The 23262-nt window shown below is 40.0% G+C and overlaps 1 protein-coding gene across 3 annotated transcripts in view; it reads right to left on the bottom strand.

Moving 5' to 3' along the window:
• LOC126259194 (WD repeat-containing protein 37) overlaps nucleotides 1-23262 on the bottom strand; it is a 111998-nt gene that overhangs the window by 31340 nt on the left and 57396 nt on the right. For 2 of the 3 annotated variants that reach the window (XM_049955785.1, XM_049955784.1), the window contains 2 exons: nucleotides 20006-20128; nucleotides 16766-16957 (listed from right to left, as the gene is read on the bottom strand). In XM_049955785.1, the coding sequence (XP_049811742.1) occupies nucleotides 16766-16957; nucleotides 20006-20128 (315 nt within the window). The remainder of the gene's footprint in view (nucleotides 1-16765; nucleotides 16958-20005; nucleotides 20129-23262) is intronic. The other variant, XM_049955786.1, reaches the window with a different exon arrangement.

The following is a 23262-nucleotide window of genomic DNA, read 5'->3' as shown; positions in this document are numbered from 1 at the left end:
TGGTAAAGGAACATGAACTGTGGAGAGGTTGTGGAGGAAATGGTACATGTCTTTTATGTAGGGCAGTAGGTAATGGGTACAAGGCTCAAAATGTCAGCCCAGAACAGCAAAGATTCTCTCTGTGAGACAGAGTTTGTAGTGTCGGCAGACTTGCCAACACTACGTACACTAATTGAAAAAGGCGGCCACGATGCACGCGCTAACTCACGAAGGATGGAGTGAGGTCTGAAACAGGAGACTTAATGAATGCTATAAAGAAAAGTACGTATCTTCTGGACTACTTAACTTTTAATCCTTCCTTTGTATACATCGTTCTTGATGAGACATCTGGAGATTGTGGCGATACAAGTGAGACTCTTTAGATACAAGCTATCTAAGGCTAATGGCGCCTTGCTAGGTAGTAGACATTAACTTTGCTGAAGGCTATTCTAACTGTCTCTCGGCAAATGAGAGCAAAGGCTTCATCAGTATAGTCGCTAGCAACGTCGTCGTACAACTGGGGCGAGTTCTCGTACGTCTCTCGAGACCTGCCGTGTGGTGGCGCTCGGTCTGCGATCACACAGTGGCGACACGTGGGTCCGACATGTACTAATGGACCGCGACCGATTTAAGCTACCACCTAGCAAGTGTGGTGTCTGGCAGTGACACCACAGAGTTATCTGCAACAATGTGGTATCCTGGGTAGTTGGGTTTATGAACATTAGGAAGCATGTATAAGGTAGCTGTGCGAGCAGTGATGGGATGAGGAAACCTATTGCCTCAGGCAAGAAGTTCTAGGATGGACCTAAGGATTTGAGGAAGGACTGAAGACACTGCTGGATTTCTGGAATGCGGTCACTGTGGCAGGGCTTGTAGGACCACAATCTATGCCCCAAAAAATGAATTCAACCTTATAATCCTATCTGCCTACAATGGCTTCACTATTGTTTTTATGGACCGCAGTGATTACCTGCTGGAGGGAAAGTGCCAACTGTCAAGATATTTCCACCTACGAGCTCTGTCACAGTGACCCCATCCAGAAAGCCATCAAGATCCCAGTGCCATCTCAATCATTAGGTTCATCCCAGACCCTCTTCCCTGCGACTATTTCTCTCCTCACCCCCAAACAGTCCGCACAATTTTACCTTCTACATGCTTCTAAAGTTCATAAAACCAACCACCCAATGTGGCTGGCTACTGAGCCCTCACAAAAAGAATTCTGTCTTTGTGGACAAACTCCTTCAATTTATTAATCATTACCTACCCTTCCATATGAAAGACACCTATCATATCTTCCACCGACTCTCCAGTTCATTTCTTGTCGCTTTACCACCTGATGTCCTCCCTCTACACTACCATTCCCAACGCCCATGGCCTTGCCACTATTTAACACTACCTTTCCCAACATCTGACTGACTCCAAATGTACAACCTCCTTCCTGGTCACCACAACCAACTATATCCTTACCTACAAAGGTAAGCTACAATATAGCAGGTCAGCAACTGGAAGCAGTTAATTCCATAAAGTATCTGGGAGTAGGCATTAGGAGTGGTTTAAAATGGAATGATCATATAAAGTTGATCGTCGGTAAAGCAGACGCCAGACAGATTCATTGGTAGAATCCTAAGGAAATGCAATTCAAAAACAAAGGAAGCAGGTTACAGTACACTTGTTCTCCCACTGCTTGAATATTGCTCAGCAGTGTGGGATCCGTACCAGATAGGGTTGATAGAAAAGATAGAGAAGATCCAACGGAGAGCAGCGCGCTTTCTTACAGGATCATTTAGTAATCGCGAAAGCGTTACGGAAATGATAGATAAACTCCAGTGGAAGATTTTGCAGGAGAGACGCTCAGTAGCTCGGTACAGGCTTTTGTTGAAGTTTTGAGAACTTACCTTCACCGAGGAGTCAAGCAGTATATTGCTCCCTCCTACGTGTATCTCGTGAAGAGACCACGAGGATAAAATCAGAGATTAGAGTCCACACAGAGGCATACCAACAATCTTTCTTTCCACGAACAATACTAGACTGGAATAGAAGCGAGAACCGATAGAGGTACTCAAAGTACCCTGCGCCACACACCGTCAGGTGGCTTGCAGAGTATGGATGTGGATGTAGATGTACAATTGCGAGGGCTTGCTGAAAAGTAAAGCCTCCGAAGTTTTAATTCTGTTCTCAATGTCAACTGAGCTATTACGTGTCAAGCATATTATTCAGTCAACTTTCCCACTTTGCTGAAACCAGTTGCAACCCTTGCCACAGGACGGCTATGAACTGTAGCCTGTAACATGGCGGTGTTTAACGTATGTTGGTGCATGAGAAACAGTGTGCTGTAATCAAGTTTCTAACTGCACAATAGCTTATCCACGCTGGAGCACCCTGTCCTTCAGCATGACAATGCTAGACCACACTGTGCTGCAACATCTGCAACAATCTAACACCTAGGTTTCATCATTATTGACCATCCTCCATATGGTCCTGACACAGCCCCAGTCAATTTTCATCTGTTTCCAAAACTTAAAGAAGACTTTCAAGAACTTCACTTTGATAGTGATGAAGTCGTGCAAACAGAGACAAGGTTATGGCTCCATCAACAAAGTCAAACATTCTATTGCGACAGTATCAACCAGCTGGTCTCACATTGGCAGAAATGTGTTCGTCACCTTGGTGACTATATTGAGAAATAAATAAAGTACATAAAGAATAAAGATGTAGAATGTTAATAAAGCTTATTTTATTTACAAAGCTTTAAAAGTTCTCACGTAAAAAGCTCTGAGGCATTACTTTTCAGCAGGGAATGACTTACAAACAAATCCATGACACAGCTATGGGCAGCCATATGGTACTATTTTATGTTACTAACCAATTCATAGGCCATCTACAGAAATCCTTCCTAACCATGCAAAATCTCAAACCATCATACTCACTGTTGAAATCTGTATCTGGGCCAAGGAGGGAGGAGGGGGGATATCTTATCCAGATTCCTCCTTAACCTCAACATCTCGTTCCCCTTCACAATCGGCAACAATACCTCCACTTCAACAGCTGTCATTCATTCCCTGCTAAGAAGTCACTTCCACACAGTCGAGTAACTCGTGGCCATTGCATATCTAGTGATTAATAGTCCCTGAACAGTCCCTCTCCAGATATGAAGGGTCTCTCCGAGCCGTTTACAAACCGAAATTACCCTCTCAGCCTTGTTCAGAAACAGTTCTCCTGCTCCTTGTCTCACCAGGCACCTACCATCTCCCACAAAACCCGCTTTCCAGCCACTATGGAGCACTTCTCTCATGACTCAGTAGCACCCAAAACTGAAGCAACTGAATCACAATCTCAGGGTTTTCAACTTTCTCTCATTGTGCCCTGAAATGACGAATATCCACCCCTTAACCTCCAGGTAGTGAAGGGAGGCGAAAATTTAATAGTCATGGGTGACTGGAATGCGAGAGTAGGAAAAGGGAGAGAAGGAAACATAGTAGGTGAATATGGATCGGGGCTAAGAAATGAAAGAGGAAGCCGCCTGGTAGAATTTTGCGCAGAGCATAACTTAATCATAGCTAACACTTGGTTCAAGAATCATGAAAGAAGGTTGTATACATGGAAGAACCCTGGAGATACTAAAAGGTATCAGATAGATTATATAATGGTAAGACAGAGATTTAGGAACCAGGTTTTACATTGTAAGACATTTCCAGGGGCAGAAGTGGACTCTGACCACAATCTATTGGTTATGAACTGTAGATTAAAACTGAAGAAACTGCAAAAAGGTGGGAATTTAAGGAGATGGGAGCTGGATAAACTGACTAATCCAGAGGTTGTACAAAGTTTCAGGGAGAGAATAAGGGAACAATTGACAGGAATGGGGGAAAGAAATACAGTAGAAGAAGAATGGGTAGCTTTAGGGGATGAAATAGTGAAGGCAGCAGCGGATCAAATAGATAAAAAGATGAGGGCTGGTAGAAACCCTTGGGTAACAGAAGAAATACTGAATTTAACTGATGAAAGGAGAAAATATAAAAATGCAGTAAATGAAGCAGGCAAAAAGGAATACAAACGTCTCAAAAATGAGACTGACAGGAAGTGCAAAATGGCTAAGCAGGGATGGCTAAAGGACAAATGTAAGGATGTGGAGGCTTATCTCACTAGGGGTAAGATAGATACTGCCTACAGGAAAATTAAAGAGACCTTTGGAGAAAGGAGAACCACTAGTATGAATATCAAGAGCTTTGATGGAAACCCAATTCTAAGCAAAGAAGGGAAAGCAGAAAGGTGGAAGGAGTATATAGAGGGTCTATACAAGGGCGATGTACTTGAGGAGAATATTATGGAAATGGAAGAGAATGAAGAAGATGAAATGGGAGAATATGATACTGCGTGAAGAGTTTGACAGAGCACTGAAGGACCTGAGTCGAAACAAGGCCCTAGGAGTAGACAACATTCCATTAGAACTACTGACGGCCTTGGGAGAGCCAGTCCTGACAAAACTCTACCATCTGGTGAGCAAGATGTATGAGACAGGTGAAATACCGTCAGATTTCAAGAAGAATATAATAATTCCAATCCCAAAGTAAGCAGGTGTTGACAGATGTGAAAAATACCGAACTATCAGTTTAATAAGTCACAGCTGCAAAATACTAACGCAAATTCTTTACAGACGAATGGAAAAACTGGTAGAAGCCGACCTCGGGGAAGATCAGTTTGGATTCCATAGAAATGTTGGAACACGTGAGGTAATACTGACCTTACGACTTATCTTAGAAGAAAGATTAAGGAAAGGCAAACCTACGTTTTTAGCATTTGTAGACTTAGAGAAAGCTTTTGACAATGTTAACTGGAATACTCTCTTTCAAATTCTGAAGGTGGCGGGGGTAAAATACCGGGAGCGAAAGGCTATTTACAATTTCTACAGAAAGCAGATGGCAGTTATTAGAGTCGAGGGGTATGAAAAGGAAGCAGTGGTTGGGAAGGGAGTGAGACCGGGTTGTAGCCTCTCCCCGATGTTATTCAATCTGTATATTGAGCAAGCAATAAAGGAAACAAAAGAAAAGTTCAGAGTAGGTATTAAAATCCATGGAGAAGAAATAAAAGCTTTGAGGTTTGCCGATGACATTGTAATTATGTCAGAGACAGCAAAGGACTTGGAAGAGCAGTTGAACGGAATGGACAGTGTCTTGAAAGGAGGGTATAAGATGAACATCAACAAAAGCAAAACGAGGATAATGGAATGTAGTCGAATTAAGTCGGGTGATGCTGAGGGAATTAGATTAGGAAATGAGACACTTAAAGTAGTAAAAGAGTTTTGCTATTTGGGGAGCAAATTAACTGATGATGGTCGAAGTAGAGAGGATATAAAATGTAGACTGGCAATGGCAAGGAAATCGTTTCTGAAGAAGAGAAATTTGTTGACATAGAGTATAGACTTAAGTGTCAGGAAGTCGTTTCTGAAAGTATTTGTATGGAGTGTAGCCATGTATGGAAGTGAAACATGGACGATAACTAGTTTGGACAAGAAGAGAATAGAAGGTTTTGAAATGTGGTGCTACAGAAGAATGCTGAAGATTAGATGGGTAGATCACATAACTAATGAGGAGGTACTGAATATGACTGCGGAGAAGAGGATTATGTGGCACAACTTGACTAGAAGAAAGGATTGGTTGGTAGGACATGTTCTGAGGCATCAAGGGATCACTAATTTAGTATTGGAGGGCAGCGTGGAGGGTAAAAATCGTAGAGGGAGACCAAGAGATGAATACAATAAGCCGATTCAGAAGAATGTAGGCTGCAGTAGGTACTGGGAGATGAAGAAGCTTGCACAGGATAGAGTAGCATGGAGAGCATCATCAAACCAGTCTCAGGACTGAAGACCACAACAACAACAACAACAACAACAACAACCTCCAACAGCTGTATTCTACACCCACCCAGATTACACAATATTCTTGTACATCCATACTCCACCCCTGCTTGCAAGCCCTGCAACAGACCTAGATGCAAGAACAGTCCCATACATCCTCCCACCACCATCTGCTCCTGTCCTGTCACTGGCATCACCTACCCCATAAAAGGGAGGGCCACCTGTGATAGCAGCCATGTGATCTACCAACTTAGCTGCAACCACAGTCCCACATCTGGTGTGTTCGTAACAACCTACAAGCTGTGTGTCCACATGTCTGCATGAACGGCGATCACCAAACTGTGGCCAAGTAACAGCTGGACCAACCAGTTGCTGAACATGCTGGCAAATACCATGTGGTTCACTTTAATTACTACTCCACAACTTGTGGCATCTGGCTTCTTCCCATTAAGATCAACTTTCCTGAACTGCACATATGGCTGCTTTCCCTAAATCATATCAATCATTCCCATAAACCCCCTGGCTTCAACCCTAACTAGTACCTGTTCTCCATCTGCCTACCCCTTCCTAAGTCCCACCCCAATACTACACACCTTCTATCCTGCCAATGCACATACAATCTTTTCCTCTGCACTACTATCCTTTCCCATCCTCCCCCACCCTCGACACAGCCTCCCGATGCTGCACCTAGCAGCCCTATCCTATCCCTGCAGCCTCCCACATGCAGCACTCATATCTGCCCCCACCACTACCTTGCTATCCTTTCCCATCCCCCACCTCTTCCATACACAACTATTTACCTCAGCAAGGTTTCTGCTCATGTCAGTCATGGCAGCAGGGAGAGCTTGGCAACCATAGACAGTTGTCATGTATGTGTAGGAGTTGTTCTTGTGTGAATGTATGTGTGTTTTCTATTTCTGAAGAAGGAATTTGTACACAATCTGATATATTTCTAGCATTATTTTTCACTGTGAATTTCTGTGACTCAACGCCACCTCTGTATGTTGAGTAGCACTTTTTCCTTTCCATATTGTTGTTGATCTGTTAGCATATGATTACAGAACCACCAGGAGGTTTCTTTATGGATATCTTAGAGAGGGAAGTCAAGCTTATCAAAAAAGTTTGTCACGCTGCACAAACAATTAATAACAGAATACTGTAATTTCTTGTTCCATGCAGACTTTCCTCCCTAGGCCTCTCTTGGTCTCACATGGGCAAATCTTCCATTCCTGTTGCGCACAATTTCCAAACCCTTTCTAGCCCTAAACTGAAAGTGTAATTTTTATCAACAATTTCACCTGGTGCATTTGCATCAACTAGTCTAATCTTTCCGTACTTATGTGTAACATTCTAACACAACACCATCTTATTGCCTGCATAACCTGCTACATATGAGGCATGTTCAGAGAGTAAGTACTATCACCATTGTGTATTATGTATTGTGTATTTAAACCGTCCACACCGAACCTACGGGTACTGTACGGTTCGGCCCCCAGTGGACCCCACCTGAGAACGTCTCATACCAGACTAGTGTAGCCTCAAATGTTTGCGTGGCACAGGAATTACGGTGTACGCGTACGTGGAAACGGGGTTTGCGCAGCAACTGCTGACACAGTGTAATTGAGGCAGAATAAGGGGGACCAGCCTGCATTCGCGGAGGTAGATGGAAAACTGCCTTAAAAACCACCCACAGGCTGGTCAGCACACCAGACCTCAACACTAACTTACTGGGAGGATACGTGCCAGGGACCGTCACGCCTCCCCGCTCAGGAAGCAGCGCATTAGACTGCGCAGCTAGCCGAGCACGCTGTACTGTGACCATAATGGACTATCGTGTTTTGTAAGGAACTCTGTAGCATGTAAACTCACACTGTAGTGTCCACTTGTGTGAAAAATGTCGGTAAAATATCCTGCAAAGTTGAGCCACATGCTGTGATCTGCTTCCTACACATGGATGGAGTAACACTTACCAAAAATTTTTTGTGAATCTAAACGGTTTACACAAAAGTGTTGCAAACAGAATAAGTGTGTTGTAGGAAGTCTACAGGAACCAGAACAAAAGTTCATAATGAACAGAGGAGTGGAAGACCTCTCGCTCTGACTGAGTGACAATCGAGGAAACTGTTCGTGAAGACAGCCGATTGAAAGTGAATGAAACTTTTGTGAAACTTCCACGTCTCTTCAGAACACTCTTACACGAGACACTCACAGAAATGCTGAAATACCTGAAACTGTGCACAAGATGGCTCCCAAAACAGCTGGCACAGCAGCACAAGAATAATCAGGCTGATAGTGGCCACGAGTTTCTTGAGTGACTTGAATTGGAAAGTGAGGATTTTCTGAGGTCTATTGCGACTGAAGAAGAAACGTGGATGGTTCATTACCCTCCAGAGACAGAAAGACATTTTTCACAGAGGTATCACACCAATTCCTTACCTGCCAGAAAATTCAAAACCATAATTTTGGGGGAAAAATCATGACCTCAGCGTTTTCGAGCCAAAAAGGCATTATTTTGGTCAATTTTCTGCCTCCATGGGGGGGGGGGGGGGGGGGGGGACACACCATAAAATGCACGATATTGTAAGACTCAGAAGGAGCACTCAAAACAAAAGGAGTGGAATGCTGAAGAGAGGAGAGCACTTCTTGCATCACAATGCACATTTTCACACTGGCTTAGCCACCAAGGTGCTCTTGGATTCATTTGGTTGGGGTGTTTTGAACCCTACCCTATAATCCCAATTCATCTTCTTCAGATTACCATCTTTTCACCTTTCTGAAGGCATGTATGAATAGAAATAGATTTGCAACCAATGAGCAAATGTAGACAGAGGTTCTGAAGTGGGGGAAGAAGGTAGCAGCAGAGTTCTTCGAGCACAACATAAAGATGCTTGTGCCACGGTTCACCATACACATTTAACGGAATGGCAATTTAATGGGATGGTGATTATGTGGAAAAAAAAAAGAGTCCAGAAGTGTACTGACAATATCCTGTAATTTATTTTTCAAATACACTTTTTCTAAAATACTATAAAACTCTAGTACACTTACTTTCTGAATACGTCTCGTAGTACAGGTTTGTCATTTTATTCATCCAGCACGAAACATTAAAAACAGACTGGCTGATTCCAAAGTGATAAATGGCTAATGTATAAATGAACCGCAATCTGTTGTACCCCAGGAAATGTGTATCTTCCATGTGCAACAGTTGGGCTTGGACGTGAAGGGATGATTGAGCTACGCATTACTTTTGAGCAAACTGTGCAAATTTTGAACACTTTTTGTATATGTTATATGTTGCAAATGTAGAAGTTACAAAATTATTGTTCTCACTGCAACCAAGTAAAAGCTGGTCTTATTTTGTGTTTCTTTTCTTCTATCCCTTCTTTTTTGTTTACAGAGTTTATTTAGTAAAGAAAATGTTTTTGTTATTTAGTACTTTGCAATAAACCAGTGGAGACAATGAGACCAGCAATTAAAATAATAAATCTTACTTCAATGTAAATACATAACAGTATAAGGCAATGGAAAAAAAATACTGCATGCCACATGCAAAACTCAAACCCTGAGGCACTTGTGCTAAAGTTGCATATAAAGGCCCAAATCCCCATCAACACAAACCCTTTGCTGAGGTTGGAATAATCAGGTGTGACAGACTGATCTGCTCAACCACTGCATGTTTTGGTGTTATTACATGTTCAGCACATGTCACTACTTTTGGGGTGTTTCCCCAACACCTGCAACATAGTTTATCATATTAAATCACTAGTCTCAGTGTCACCTATGTCACTTCTGAGGTTTTTAAATGTTAATAAGAATCACCCTGTATATAGACTCAAATGCCCCTACCGAGGAAGCACTCAGAGCACCAGGAACACCATCATATGACAAAAGAAGACTCCCCTCCACCAAATAAAATGGTCCAAAAACTACACTGTAGATAATAATTGCATACTATATTAAACATTTGGCAATGACTGTCTCAGTGTGATCCATCATAGTGTGCAGTTCCACAGCAATTCAAATGCTATGCTTGATAACTGGATTAAAAATATGATAACTTGTGTCAGCAGGTGGGTTGTTTAGTACTGCATATAACAAGAAAACTACAGTATATATAAAATAGAAAGAAACATTCCACATGGGAAAAATATATTTAAAAAACAAAGATTCCATGACTTACCGAACGGGAAAGCGCTGGTAGATAGACACAATAGAAACAAACACAAACACAAAATTTCAAGCTTTCGCAACCAATGGTTGCTTCGTCAGGAAAGAGGGAAGGAGAGGGAAAGACGAAAGGATGTGGGTTTTAAGGGAGAGGGTAAGGAGTCATTCCAATCCCGGGAGCGGAAAGACTTACCTTAGGGGGGGAAAAAGGACAGGTATACACTCGCGCGCGCGCACACACACACACACACACACACACACACACACACACATATCCATCCGCACATACACAGACACAAGCAGACATTTGTAAAGGCAAAGAGTTTGGGCAGAGATGTCAGTCGAGGCGGAAGTACAAAGGCAAAGATGTTGTTGAACGACAGGTGAGGTATGAGCGGCGGCAACTTGAAATTAGCGAAGGTTGAGGCCTGGCGGGTAACGAGAAGAGAGGATATACTGAAGGGCAAGTTCCCATCTCCGGAGTTCTGACAGGTTGGTGTTAGTGGGAAGTATCCAGATAACCTGGATGGTGTAACACTGTGCCAAGACGTGCTGGCCATGCACCAAGGCATGTTTAGCCACAGGGTGATCCTCATTACCAACAAACACTGTCTGCCTGTGTCCATTCATGCGAATGGACAGTTTGTTGCTGGTCATTCCCACATAGAAAGCTTCACAGTGTAGGCAGGTCAGTTGGTAAATCACGTGGGTGCTTTCACACATGGCTTTACCTTTGATCGCGTACACCTTCTGGGTTACAGGACTGGAGTAGGTGGTGGTGGGAGGGTGCATGGGACAGGTTTTACACCGGGGGGCGGTTACAAAGGTAGGAGCCAGAGGGTAGGGGAGGTGGTTTGGGGATTTCGTAGGGATGAACCAAGAGGTTACGAAGGTTAGGTGGACGGCGGAATGACACTCTTGGTGGAGTGGGGAGGATTTCATGAAGGATGGATCTCATTTCAGGGCAGGATTTGAGGAAGTCGTATCCCTGCTGGAGAGCCACATTCAGAGTCTGATCCAGTCCCGGAAAGTATCCTGTCACAAGTGGGGCACTTTTGGGGTTCTTCTGTGGGAGGTTCTGGGTTTGAGGGGATGAGGAAGTGGCTCTGGTTATTTGCTTCTGTACCAGGTCGGGAGGGTAGTTGCGGGATGTTCATCCCAATGAAATCCCCAAACCACCTCCCCTACCCTCTGGCTCCTACCCTTGTAACCGCCCCCGGTGTAAAACCTGTCCCATGCACCCTCCCACCACCACCTACTGCAGTCCTGTAACCCGGAAGGTGTACACGATCAAAGGCAGAGCCACGTGTGAAAGCACCCACGTGATTTACCAACTGACCTGCCTACACTGTGAAGCTTCCTATGTGGGAATGACCAGCAACAAACTGTCCATTCGCATGAGTGGACACAGGCAGACAGTGTTTGTTGGTAATGAGGATCACCATGTGGCTAAACATGCCTTGGTGCACGGCCAACACATCTTGGCACAGTGTTACACCGTCCGGGTTATCTGGATACTTCCCAATAACACCAACCTGTCAGAACTCCGGAGATGGGAACTTGCCCTTCAGTATATCTTCTCTTCTCGTTACCCGCCAAGTCTCAACCTTCGCTAATTTCAAGTGTGTGTATATATATATATATATATATATATATATATATATATATATATATATATATATATATAACAGAGGGAAACATTCCACGTGGAAAAAATATATCTAAAAAGAAAGATGATGAGACTTACCAAACAAAAGCGCTGGCAGGTCGATAGACACACAAAAAAACACAAACACACACACAAAATTCTAGCTTTCGCAACCAACGGTTTCTTCGTCAGGAAAGAGGGAAGGAGAGGGAAAGATGAAAGGATGTGGGTTTTAAGGGAGAGGGTAAGGAGTCATTCCAATCCCGGGAGCGGAAAGACTTACCTTAGGGGGAAAAAAGGACAGGTATACACTCGCACACACACACATATCCATCCATCCACACATGGATGGATATGTGTGTGTGTGCGAGTGTATACCTGTCCTTTTTTCCCCCTAAGGTAAGTCTTTCCGCTCCCGGGATTGGAATGACTCCTTACCCTCTCCCTTAAAACCCACATCCTTTCATCTTTCCCTCTCCTTCCCTCTTTCCTGACGAAGAAACCGTTGGTTGCGAAAGCTAGAATTTTGTGTGTGTGTTTGTGTTTTTTTGTGTGTCTATCGACCTGCCAGCGCTTTTGTTTGGTAAGTCTCATCATCTTTCTTTTTAGATATATTTTTTCCACGTGGAATGTTTCCCTCTGTTATATATATATATATATATATATATATATATATATATATATATATATATATATATAAGGAAACATTCCACGTCGGAAACAATATATCTAAAAACAAAGATGATGTGACTTAGCAAACGAAAGAGCAGGTATGTCGATAGACACACAAACAAACACAAACATACACACAAAATTCAAGCTTTCGCAACAAACTGTTGCCTCATCAGGAAAGAGGGAAGGAGAGGGAAAGACGAAAGGATGTGGGGTTTAAGGGAGAGGGTAAGGAGTCATTCCAATCCCGGGAGCGGAAAGACTTACCTTAGGGGGAAAAAGGACAGGTATACACTCGCACACACACACATATCCATCCACACATATACAGACACAAGCAGACATATTTAAAGTTTGGGCAGAGATCTCACACACACACACACACACACACACACACACACACACACACCTATTCAAAGACAAAGAGTCTGCTTGTGTCTGTATATATGTGGATGGATATGTGTGTGTGTACGAGTGTATACCCGTCCTTTTTCCCGCTAAGGTAAGTCTTTCTGCCCCCGGGATTGGAATGACTCCTTACCCTCTCCCTTAAAACCTACATCGTTTCGTCTTTCCCTCTCCTTCCCTCTTTCCTGACGAGGCAACCATTGGTTGCGAAAGCTACAATTTTGTGTGTATGTTTATGTGTCTATCGACCTGCCAGCACTTTCGTTTGGTAAGTCACATCATATATAAAATAGAGGGAAACATTCCACATGGGAAAAATATATCTAAAAACAAAGATGATGTGACTTACCGAACGAAAGCGCTGGCAGGTCGATAGACACACAAACAAACACAAACACACACACACAGCTTGTGTGTGTGTTTGTGTGTCTATCAACCTGCCAGCGCTTTCGTTCGGTAAGTCACATCATCTTATATATATATATATATATATATATATATATATATATATATATATATATATATATATATATATTAAAAAATGAGAAATTAAAAAATTAAACACAAAATGATATCTTAATCATGGTGTAGCCAGTATCGGGCATACAAAGCTGGACAGCTAACTCCACTAACAGCTGGTTATCAACCCTCATCACCAGCCACTCATTCCATAGTTGTGTGACTCTTTGACTCAAACAGATGACCCAATGAAAGGAAATGACACAGCGTGTTCCCTACAGGTCTTCTTTCCCACTGTACCTGCTTTCTCATTTCCCACTAGAATGATATATATACTACATCTGCTGCAGGAGAAGAAGGAACTACTGTCAATTTGAATCTTCTCTGTTAAGTGAACTGATAGCAGCACTTGTGAAATGCTGGAGTAATGAGGGCAAATCAGAATGTTCTCTCAATAATGCCTTTGTTCTGATGACCTCCATGTCACATGCAAGTCAGCATTATATGCAATAAACTGCTCAAGAAGTGAAAATCTTAATGAAGTAATATTGGTGTTTTACATCCCATCGCTGATGAGATCATTACAGACTCAACACAAATTCATATTGGGGAACAACTGAAAACTAAATTAGCCATAGGAAAATAAATCAGCCATGCCCTTCTCAAAGCTCTCATTCTAGCATTTGCATTAATCAATTTAAAGAAAACACAGAAAAACTAATTCAGGATGGTCAGGTGGTTATTTGGATCACAGTCCTCAAATGCGAGTCCGGTGTCCCAAAATCTTAATATACAATTTGGAAAGACTACAGAACAGCCAGAAAAGCACCACTTTCTTGAGCTGTTTTTATACACTGGGATTACATTATGACACTTTCCTTTAGGAATAGAACAACCACTTCCTACAGGGAGAGGGTATCAATAGTTGACTGACATCAGGAGCATCTGAGAAGCTGTCTAGATTCTTAATCCAAAAATGGCAGTAGTTAACAACCTTCTCCAAGGTTTTTACAATGTACACGAGTTGATGAGGGAAACACTATGATACATACTTTAACATGTATAGTCCTGGCAAAAAGCTAGGAAATTATCCTGTTTCATACATCAAGTTAAAAAAGTTCAAAGTTCCTTGAAGATTTTGTGCTATTTTTCAGTATAAGAATCACTATTAGTGGAGAAAGAAGCAAGTGAAAAAATCCCAAAGTTATGACTACAGCGGATCATACCTCAAAGCCAATCAAACTGCAGTCAACACTTACTGAACTATCAATCCACATTTCACTCACTAAGATTCCAACACAGTGATACATTTCAGTTTCAGTTTTCTATTAGCTAGGTATGTTTTATGGACATGTTACCCTTAAAATAATTTTCATTAGAGAGAGGTACTTCAAGTAACGTATACAAAACACACTCAATGATGTTTACACTGACCTCAGTCTTTCACAATGGCATACCAGAATAAAATCTTGATTTTCATGCCTGGTCATTTCAAATAAAATCCTAAAGCTTTCAACAGCTATTTCAACATTTGTTATCGGATTTAAAAGTAATGATTTGTCAAAGCTCAAGGATTTTTTTTTTCCAAAATAAGATTACTTTGAGACTGCAAAATGTTTTCATGTACACAGATCGTGTTTCCTACAACAGACTGAAGCACATGCACCATTACATACGAGGGTCATTCAATAATTAGAGAGACAAATTGATCTGGGAAAAAAAAGCACTTATTTTTATGAAACAATACTTTTTCTACTTTTCCTCATAATTCCCTTGAACACTTATGCACTTGTTCCAACGGGCTACAAGCTTTTTTATTCCAACTGCAAAGAACTCTTTATGTTTGAACCGATTTACCACAAACTTTTTCATGTTCTCATTGTGCTGGAACCTCTTCCCACATAATGCCTTCTTCAGCGCACTAAACAAATGGAAATCACTAGGACTGTAAGGGATTTTATTGATGGTTTCACGGGCTAGTTGAGCAATATGAGAACATGCATTGTCTTGCTGGAGAATCACACCTCTCCTCTGAGATCCACAACATCTCTCTTTCATGGATGGCTTCACCTTGTTCAAAAGCAAATCTGAGTGGTATTGGTTGTTCATCGCATGCTGCTCTTTGAGATTATCACAAAACTGGACCTTCAGCATACCAAAACACTGTCAACATGACTTTTCCTGCTGATGCTTGGGTTTTGAATTTTTTCTTGACAAGTGAGTTGGTGTGCTTCCACTCTATGCTTTGTCTTTTTGATTCTGGCTCATAAAAGTGAGCCCAAGTTTCATTACAAGTTAAAATTTTGTTGAGAAGGTGCAATCTTGTTTCCTTGTGTAGTTGCGTCAACTCCTTTGGTACCCATCTTGTACATGTTTTGCGGTACTTCAACTTGTTACACATAATGTTATGAACTGTACCAGTACTAACTTGAACCTTATTAATTATCATTTCCACAGTCACATGTTGGTTGGCACGAATAATGTCATCAATTCGACTTTTAAGTGAGGGAGTTGAAACTGCAACTGAACGGCCAGAACGGTGTTTAAATGATGACTAACTGACAATCTCAGCTGCCGACAGGTGGTGTTGTTATACCTCGATGTGGACAGCTGAAAATGTGTGCCCCGACTGGGACTCGAACCCGGGATCTCCTGTCGGCAGCTGAGGTTGTCAGTTAGTCATCATTTATTCCAGGGAAAAGCTGCACGGTCATCGGCAGTAATTGTTCTTTCGAGAACAAGTTACTGTCTTCAAACATATAGAACGGTGTTTGTCAGTCACTAAGTTGCGACTGTTTTTGAACTGCTCTACCCACTTGTAAAAATTTGCACAATTCATACAACCTTCACCATAAACTTTAGACATCCTATAGTACATATTCAGTGGTTTATCGCATTCAGCAAGTAAAAAACAAATAACAGACTGTAGCTCAACTAATGTGGACGTTTCAAGCACACTCACCATCTTGAAATTTATTTTTGACGTTATAAACAAAACAATGTTGATACATCAGCATATAAGGGCTCATCCCAGTGATGCCACCTTAAAGCCATAAGTCTCTTTAATTATTGAACAACTCTCGTACATTGCCTGATCTTTGCTCGAGATTCATTTGGCTGTCTGAAGTTTATCATCCTTCCCGTTTTTTTTTTTTTTTATTATTGTTCCAAAAACTGGTATCTTATTTACCTGTTTGTGTCTGTAGATAGTACTATAAGAAATTTCACTACAAAATGTTCTAAATTAATAGCTGCAAATAGCATCTATGATCATATATAATCAGTAGAACACTTCAAACAGTTACTGTGAAATGCAACTGATGTTGCTCTCAGAGCATCTACTGCAATGTGGACATTTTCAAGACTTATCCACAACAGCTGGTTTTGCAGGAATACAACTGTATTTTAGACTGTTTGTAGAGTGGTAATGTATAGAATGTTAAGAGCTTCTACCTGATATTTCATTCTCACAATATGTACATTCAGTCAACACACACACACACACACACACACACACACACACACACACACACACACACACACAACTTATGAAGATATAAATGATGCTAGTACATTACCTGCAGAAGCTGTGCCAATGAGCGGCTGACCAGGGCGTGCTGTTGCCACATCCCAGATACCATCCTTATGGCCCGAGAATTCACGGACTAAGGAGCAACTGACAGTTGGACCTTTGAAACTAGATACAATCTTGCTTGTCTGTGCTTTCAGTTTGTGAGCTGTTTTCAATTTCTGCGATGAACCAGTCACCGCTGAGAACACACAAAGAACATCACAATTGACTCTTCCTGCTAGTAACAGCTAGTATAAATTGGCAGTTGTTTTTCTGTGTTCTACTGGAAAATTACAATTATAAAAATTGCTGATGAGATTCAATTTCACCTACAAAATGACTCCAGCTTTTATTCTTGAAGCTTCTTTTAGTTGCACAGCAGTTCGTAACTATTGTCTCCACTGTTGTTATTAACAGGAATGGGACAGTAATCAAACTAATATGAAATATTTGGAGGACTGCTTGTATGGTTAAATTGAACACAAGGTACAAATAATAAGATTAAAGAAGCAAAAACTATAGACTGAAACAATAAAGATTATAAATTCCCAAAAGAAGTAGGTACCATGTGCATATGGCTCTCTCTCTCTCTCTCTCTCTCTCTCTCTCTCACTCACTCACACACACGCACGCACACATTGTTTTAGTTTTGATCACATTCTTTCATATACTTTCTACAGAATTAAATATCACTACAGTTCCTTTGATGATCATCATCATTTCAAAGAAACTGTGCTTTTTTTGATAACTGAACACACATTTCATAACATAAAATTTGCACTATTGCCAATTATGTTCTTTGAGATAAATGCCTCCAGATAATATTTTACTTCTCTTTCTCTGCTCAACTCTGCCACTGCAAATTTATTTTGGAGTGTTTAATAGTTTCATTTCTAGTATCTCAAATCCAGAGGATTTGAAGTTAGTTAAAAAAAGTTACGCCATCTTGATATCAAGCCCAATATGGGTAGTGTCAAGTGTCCAAAGATTCGATTTGGACAAGCTGTTCTTACATTTACTAATGTAACATAGCACCAACACTGATAATAGGTGTAGCCACTGAAATAAGCTTGAAATTCACTGAAGGCTTTTATGAGATCACAGTTCAAGGTTGTATGTCAACATAATTTTTTTCAGCTAATTTTGGCTTTGGGATTTTGATTTCATTTGAGAGAGAATGGCTGAGCGAAACTAAAGGCTATTTCTGAAAGTAAACAGCAAATTAGCAGTTACTTATGCGCTGAAATAAACCTGTAGTATAAGCTGAAGCTATACTCTGCATAAAGATAAACACTGATCCTCAATGTTTGCAGTCAGTTCACTAAATAGTAGTGTATTTCAAATTAGTGTTTTATAAGACGATTCCGAATGCAAAATCCAGGACTGATTAATCATAGTATTATGAGAGGGAAGAGTGCTGCTCACCATTTAGTGGAGATGTTGAGTTACAGACAGGCACAAAAAAACAAAGGCTACTAAACATGGAAGCTTTCATCAGAACGCCTTCTTAAAACACACACACACACACACACACACACACACACACACACACACACACACACCTGGGGAGGGGGTCTATTTCTGAAGAAGGCTTACATGTTCAGTAGTCTTTTTGTTGTGCCTGTCTGCAATTCAACATCTTGGCTATATGGTAACTAGCAATCTTTCCTTTTCATAAAATGTGAACTTCAGTACTCCATTAATATTTGCTTCACTGTGATAAAAATTACATGTGTTACAGCTCAGTGTAAGTCATAGAATTTATATGAAACAACCATTGACAAATACTGAATGGCAGCCTTGACTTATTGTTTTTGTTGATCACATTATATTGTGAAGTTTGATAAACTGGCCATCATTGCAATGCTGAATTACCATGCAACCAAACTAAACTGTACTAAGCACAAGTGGCAATGTAATTTTCCTGGTTGTATAGCTCAAAAATAAGACAAGGAAAGTGGATATGACATACATGGTTAGTATAACTAATTACTAATCCAGCAGTCCTCGATTCAATCCTAGTTAGTGACACTGCAGTATGTGTAGATGGAAAAGTATGAATGGCGGCACAGATAACTGAGCAATTTTGTGGACATATAAGTACATCATTAACAGGTACTACAGGAAAATAGGTATGAGAGACATACATGAAAATATTAGGAAAAGGACAAACTGATTGCTGGTGTGACATGGGTCACAGAATTTTCTTTACATATTATGTGACAGGGGTGTAGAGATCACGAGACTTACACTGCATATAAGCAGAGGTACTTTTCTTGCACTCTCTCTGTACTCAGTAGATTGCAGAAAAAAGTGATACTTTATACTGTGAAAAGAAGTTCCTGAGTAAATATTTGCTACGTCTGCTGTAGCATACGCTATACAAATCATAATTAAAGAAAAAATATGTGACTGAAATATAAAATACCAATGGAACTGCTGAAAGCAAGCACCCAGTTAATAGCTGGAAACAGGTTTTCTTATAAGTTCCTAGATCCCTGACAGTACGATTCCGAAATTAACTGTAGATTAAATTAAATTACACACTGAGCTATGATATTAGTTTTACATCACATTCACAAATACAGCTTCCCTTTCATGTAGACCATGCTAATCTTATTCCCCCCCTCAAAGCAGAAAGAAGTTCCATTTATCACTTCACCACTGCCCTATAACTGCAGCAGTTCTGAAAACTGTAATGTATAATCAACCAGAAACAACATAATTAATTTAATATCAATTTTTCTTTTGTGAAGATCAGTGATCTGAGCAGCTATGTATGGACAGTGAAACCTCGATGCAGTATATCCAATCCAAACATTTTCCCATGGAGACTTGAGAACTTCATCAAGTTTCACGTAACACCTTTTTATCTCATTTTATCTTCTCCTCTTCTGCCATGCTGATTGTTAGAAAAAAATTCTTCCAGCTATTACTCTCAGCATTCATTCTCAAATTACATGACCCCTGACAAAGTAAGCAAGCATGGTTGTTGCTTTCTTAACAAAGGCAACATGGCCTGCATTATTGCTCGTGTGTGTCCTATCCACAAGTTACAAGCAGAAGTTAGTTTTTATACTGTAACTTCAGTTTTGCATCTGTATTCCTCGCGCTTAGAAATTTTTATTCTTCACTAGTCTTTGAAATTGTAGATCGAGGTTTCACTACTCACACAAGACCAGGAATAATATTTTAAAAAAATACAAAGTATTAAAAAAAGGGATTAAAAATCGAAAAAGCATCTTACATTTCTGTTTCGAAAGACTTTTTGAATATGCATTGTCAAAATCAGGAAAATCACAGCTCTGCTTGTCACCAATACAGGATTCCCTCTCTAGTCGTTCATTTAGGCTGTCAATCTTTTCTTGCACTGCAAAAAATAGTGTAAATTCAGTTAATGTACAGAAATTATTTATTGAACAAGGAAGATTCCTTATCTGATGACCTCTACTCTCACATCCCACTATCTATGTAGAATGTTTAACACAGGACCATTATCATAGTAAAACATGGTGCTGTCAGAGAAATACATTTTTGAAAAAAAAAACTAAAACGTGATTCAGGAATTTTTTTTCAGTGTGACTGGAAAACAGAAGGAAACCATTACAATAAGAACACACTTTTTTGATTAAATATACTTTCTATCAGACAGTCCAAGGAGAAGCCGTATCTGCGTCACTGCTAATTTCTAGTCATGCAAGAGTTAATTTAATATATGGGCAGTTAGTTTATTAGTTACATGTTTCACGTACCTTAACTGAGACCTCTCATTACGACAAGGAATGTTCAGGTTTTGCACATTTAGAAATTCTTCAATGTAACGGAAGGAGTCGTCAAGCACATACAATATTAGTTTTTGTTTCAAGTTAGTTTTAGAATGAGTTAAATTCTTAACATCACTGGATAGGTGGTGACAGATTTTTATGGCTGAATACTGCACCCCTTTCTATGCCATACTAAGAGTTATGGATATTGTAAATAATTCCTCCTTCTATTGTTATATTAATGAATGTTAATGATGTTTTCAAAATGTGATTGATTGTTGAGAACTTTGTAATTGCATAATTCTGCACAACCAACATCTTTTTCCATCAATGATGAGTTACCCTGTGAAGTCATGAATGAAAATAGGAGAAGTAAGCTAACTTTTTGACGTTTTGCAGCTCCAAAATTTGATATTATTGATAAAGCAGAAGTTGCAGAGCTTAGGAGTTTAAGAAGACCTGTAACATGTAACTTTCAGTTTCAGTTATCATCCATAAAAGCACTTCACAATTTTTAAAATTTTGTTTCATTTCAAGGTTTATCATCGAGCATTATTTCTAATGATGTCTTCATCAGGCCTTGAGCAGTACTGACTTGAATGTGTTGCCGTTTATCTAAGTTCAGTGATCATTTGCAGAGCACCAGTTATTAGTTTTCAAGAAAATATTTTTTATATTTTCAAGTATCATGGTTTCTTCAATATCCTTCATTATAACACTTGCACTGCCAACAAAGAGAACTAGTCATGGTTCTTGGATTTAGCACAAAAGCTCATTCACACATAACAAGAAAAAGAGCACACCAAATATTTCCTGTGGTATCTACAGAGATTTCTCTCCATTCTGTACACTGTCCACGAGCCATATCTCTGATACCATAATACTGGCACTCCTCTGAGAGAATACTGTGACTTGTAAAAAAATAAATAAATAAATAAATAAAAAATAAAAAAAGGAAGAAGAAGTTGGAAACAGTATGTCTTTAAATTTTGTGTCATCTAAGTCACGAAATGAAAAACAACATGTTCTTGACAGAGGCCGCTTTGAAATCCAAATTGACACTGACTAAATACATAATTTTGGGAGAGGTACGTTAAATGCATAATCTCTTCCAGTACTTCAAGTAGGAGGTAAGTAGAGAAAGAGAATTTGGAAATGACGACCATATATTACGGATTATAATATGCACTTTTTTTCTTTGAAAAAATTGCTTCCAAAATTCTAGTGAGCCTTATACTCAAAAATAATATAAAAATGTCCAGTGATTGATTTAAAATTCCTGCCAGTCTTAAAAATGGCCATATATTCAATGCTGCAGGAAACTTCTTATCTGGCAACATTGGATTCAACTGGCAGCACCAGTGCACCAACATGATGAACATGAGTTGTGAGGGAACAGTGTCTAGCCTATAACGTGTCACTGCAGTCTATGGTGCCAGTGAATTTAAAGTGGTTCATGTTATCGGTAACAGTACAATATTTTTGTTAGTAGCTGACTAAATGTGCAAATAGAGGATTGAATGCAAAATGGCCAAAAACAGAAGACGACGTAATGAAATGGAGTCAAGGACACCATCAAAATGACATTGGAATTAATACAAATATGATTCAAATACATACTCATAAGCTACCTTTACAGTGGAACTGAAGAGACTTAAAGGGTAGAGTTGATTGGTGCTACAGCTTTATGAAGTGTCACAGACTTAGCATGCGAACCAAAACCAAAGTATCTCAGAAAATGCCACAAGAGTATGAACAGAAAATATTATCTTTCCATCGCTTCATTATCAACATCGAAAGAAGGCCAGTGTAGAACTAAGCCTAATAGCAAATATGGACAAACTCCTCTGGCATCTTATGTGCCAAGTAACAGTAGTATTGCCATGAAAGGTGCTGAAACTGCAACTATAGCAAGTGGAAATGAAAAAAAGGCACTACACTGTTGTCCTTTCCTGTTGTGCTGATGGAACTTAATCCAATGATCAATTCCAAGCACAAAACAATGCCAAAACCTTATGCAGTACAGGCAGATGGTGGTTTTCACATACTGGTATGAAATTATGGATTAACAGGGTGTGGGAGAGAAGTAAAGGTGCATTATTGAAGACGAGTTCTCTTCTTGTGCTAAATCAGTTTAGTAGCCTGCCTGAAAAATTCTGTGGAAGAGAAACTGAGATAGGGAAAAACAGAGCATGCTGTTATTCCGGGAGGACTTACTTCACAATTGCAACCTCTTGATGTCTTGATAAATAAATCCAGAAAAGTGTATACGAGAGGGGAATGGAACAAATGGATGATGTATAAAACACAACATGAATTCACACTGAAGGAAGCCTTAAAACGACCTACAATCACACCAGAGTGTCACTGGATAAAACATTAGTCATGGCCTAGAGCGAGAGAAGATATTATTGTTAAATCTTTCAAGAAGTGCGGCGTAAGTAATGCTCTTGACAGCAGTGAAGACAGTCATATATGAAGAGAGCAACGATAATGACACCAAAGAAGAAGAAGAAGAAGAAGAAGAAGAAGAAGAAGAAAGTTCAGGTGATGATTTTCAAGTATTTTCTAGGTCAGTTTGGTTTTATAAACTAAGAACTTTTTTTAATCTGACTTTGTAGTCTAATAATCAAAATGCTAAAAATGTGATTCAAAAAAATGCTTTAAAATTAAAGTGTGTTTTATAGTCCATAGCATCTGTAAAATACAGAAATATTTGTCATGCTAGCTTTACTATAAT

The sequence above is a fragment of the Schistocerca nitens genome, chromosome 5 (assembly GCF_023898315.1).
Source record: "Schistocerca nitens isolate TAMUIC-IGC-003100 chromosome 5, iqSchNite1.1, whole genome shotgun sequence".
Taxonomy (NCBI): Eukaryota; Metazoa; Arthropoda; class Insecta; order Orthoptera; family Acrididae; genus Schistocerca; species Schistocerca nitens.
The sequence above is the reverse complement of the archived record's forward strand: the minus strand, read 5'-3'. Positions and strand labels throughout refer to the sequence as shown.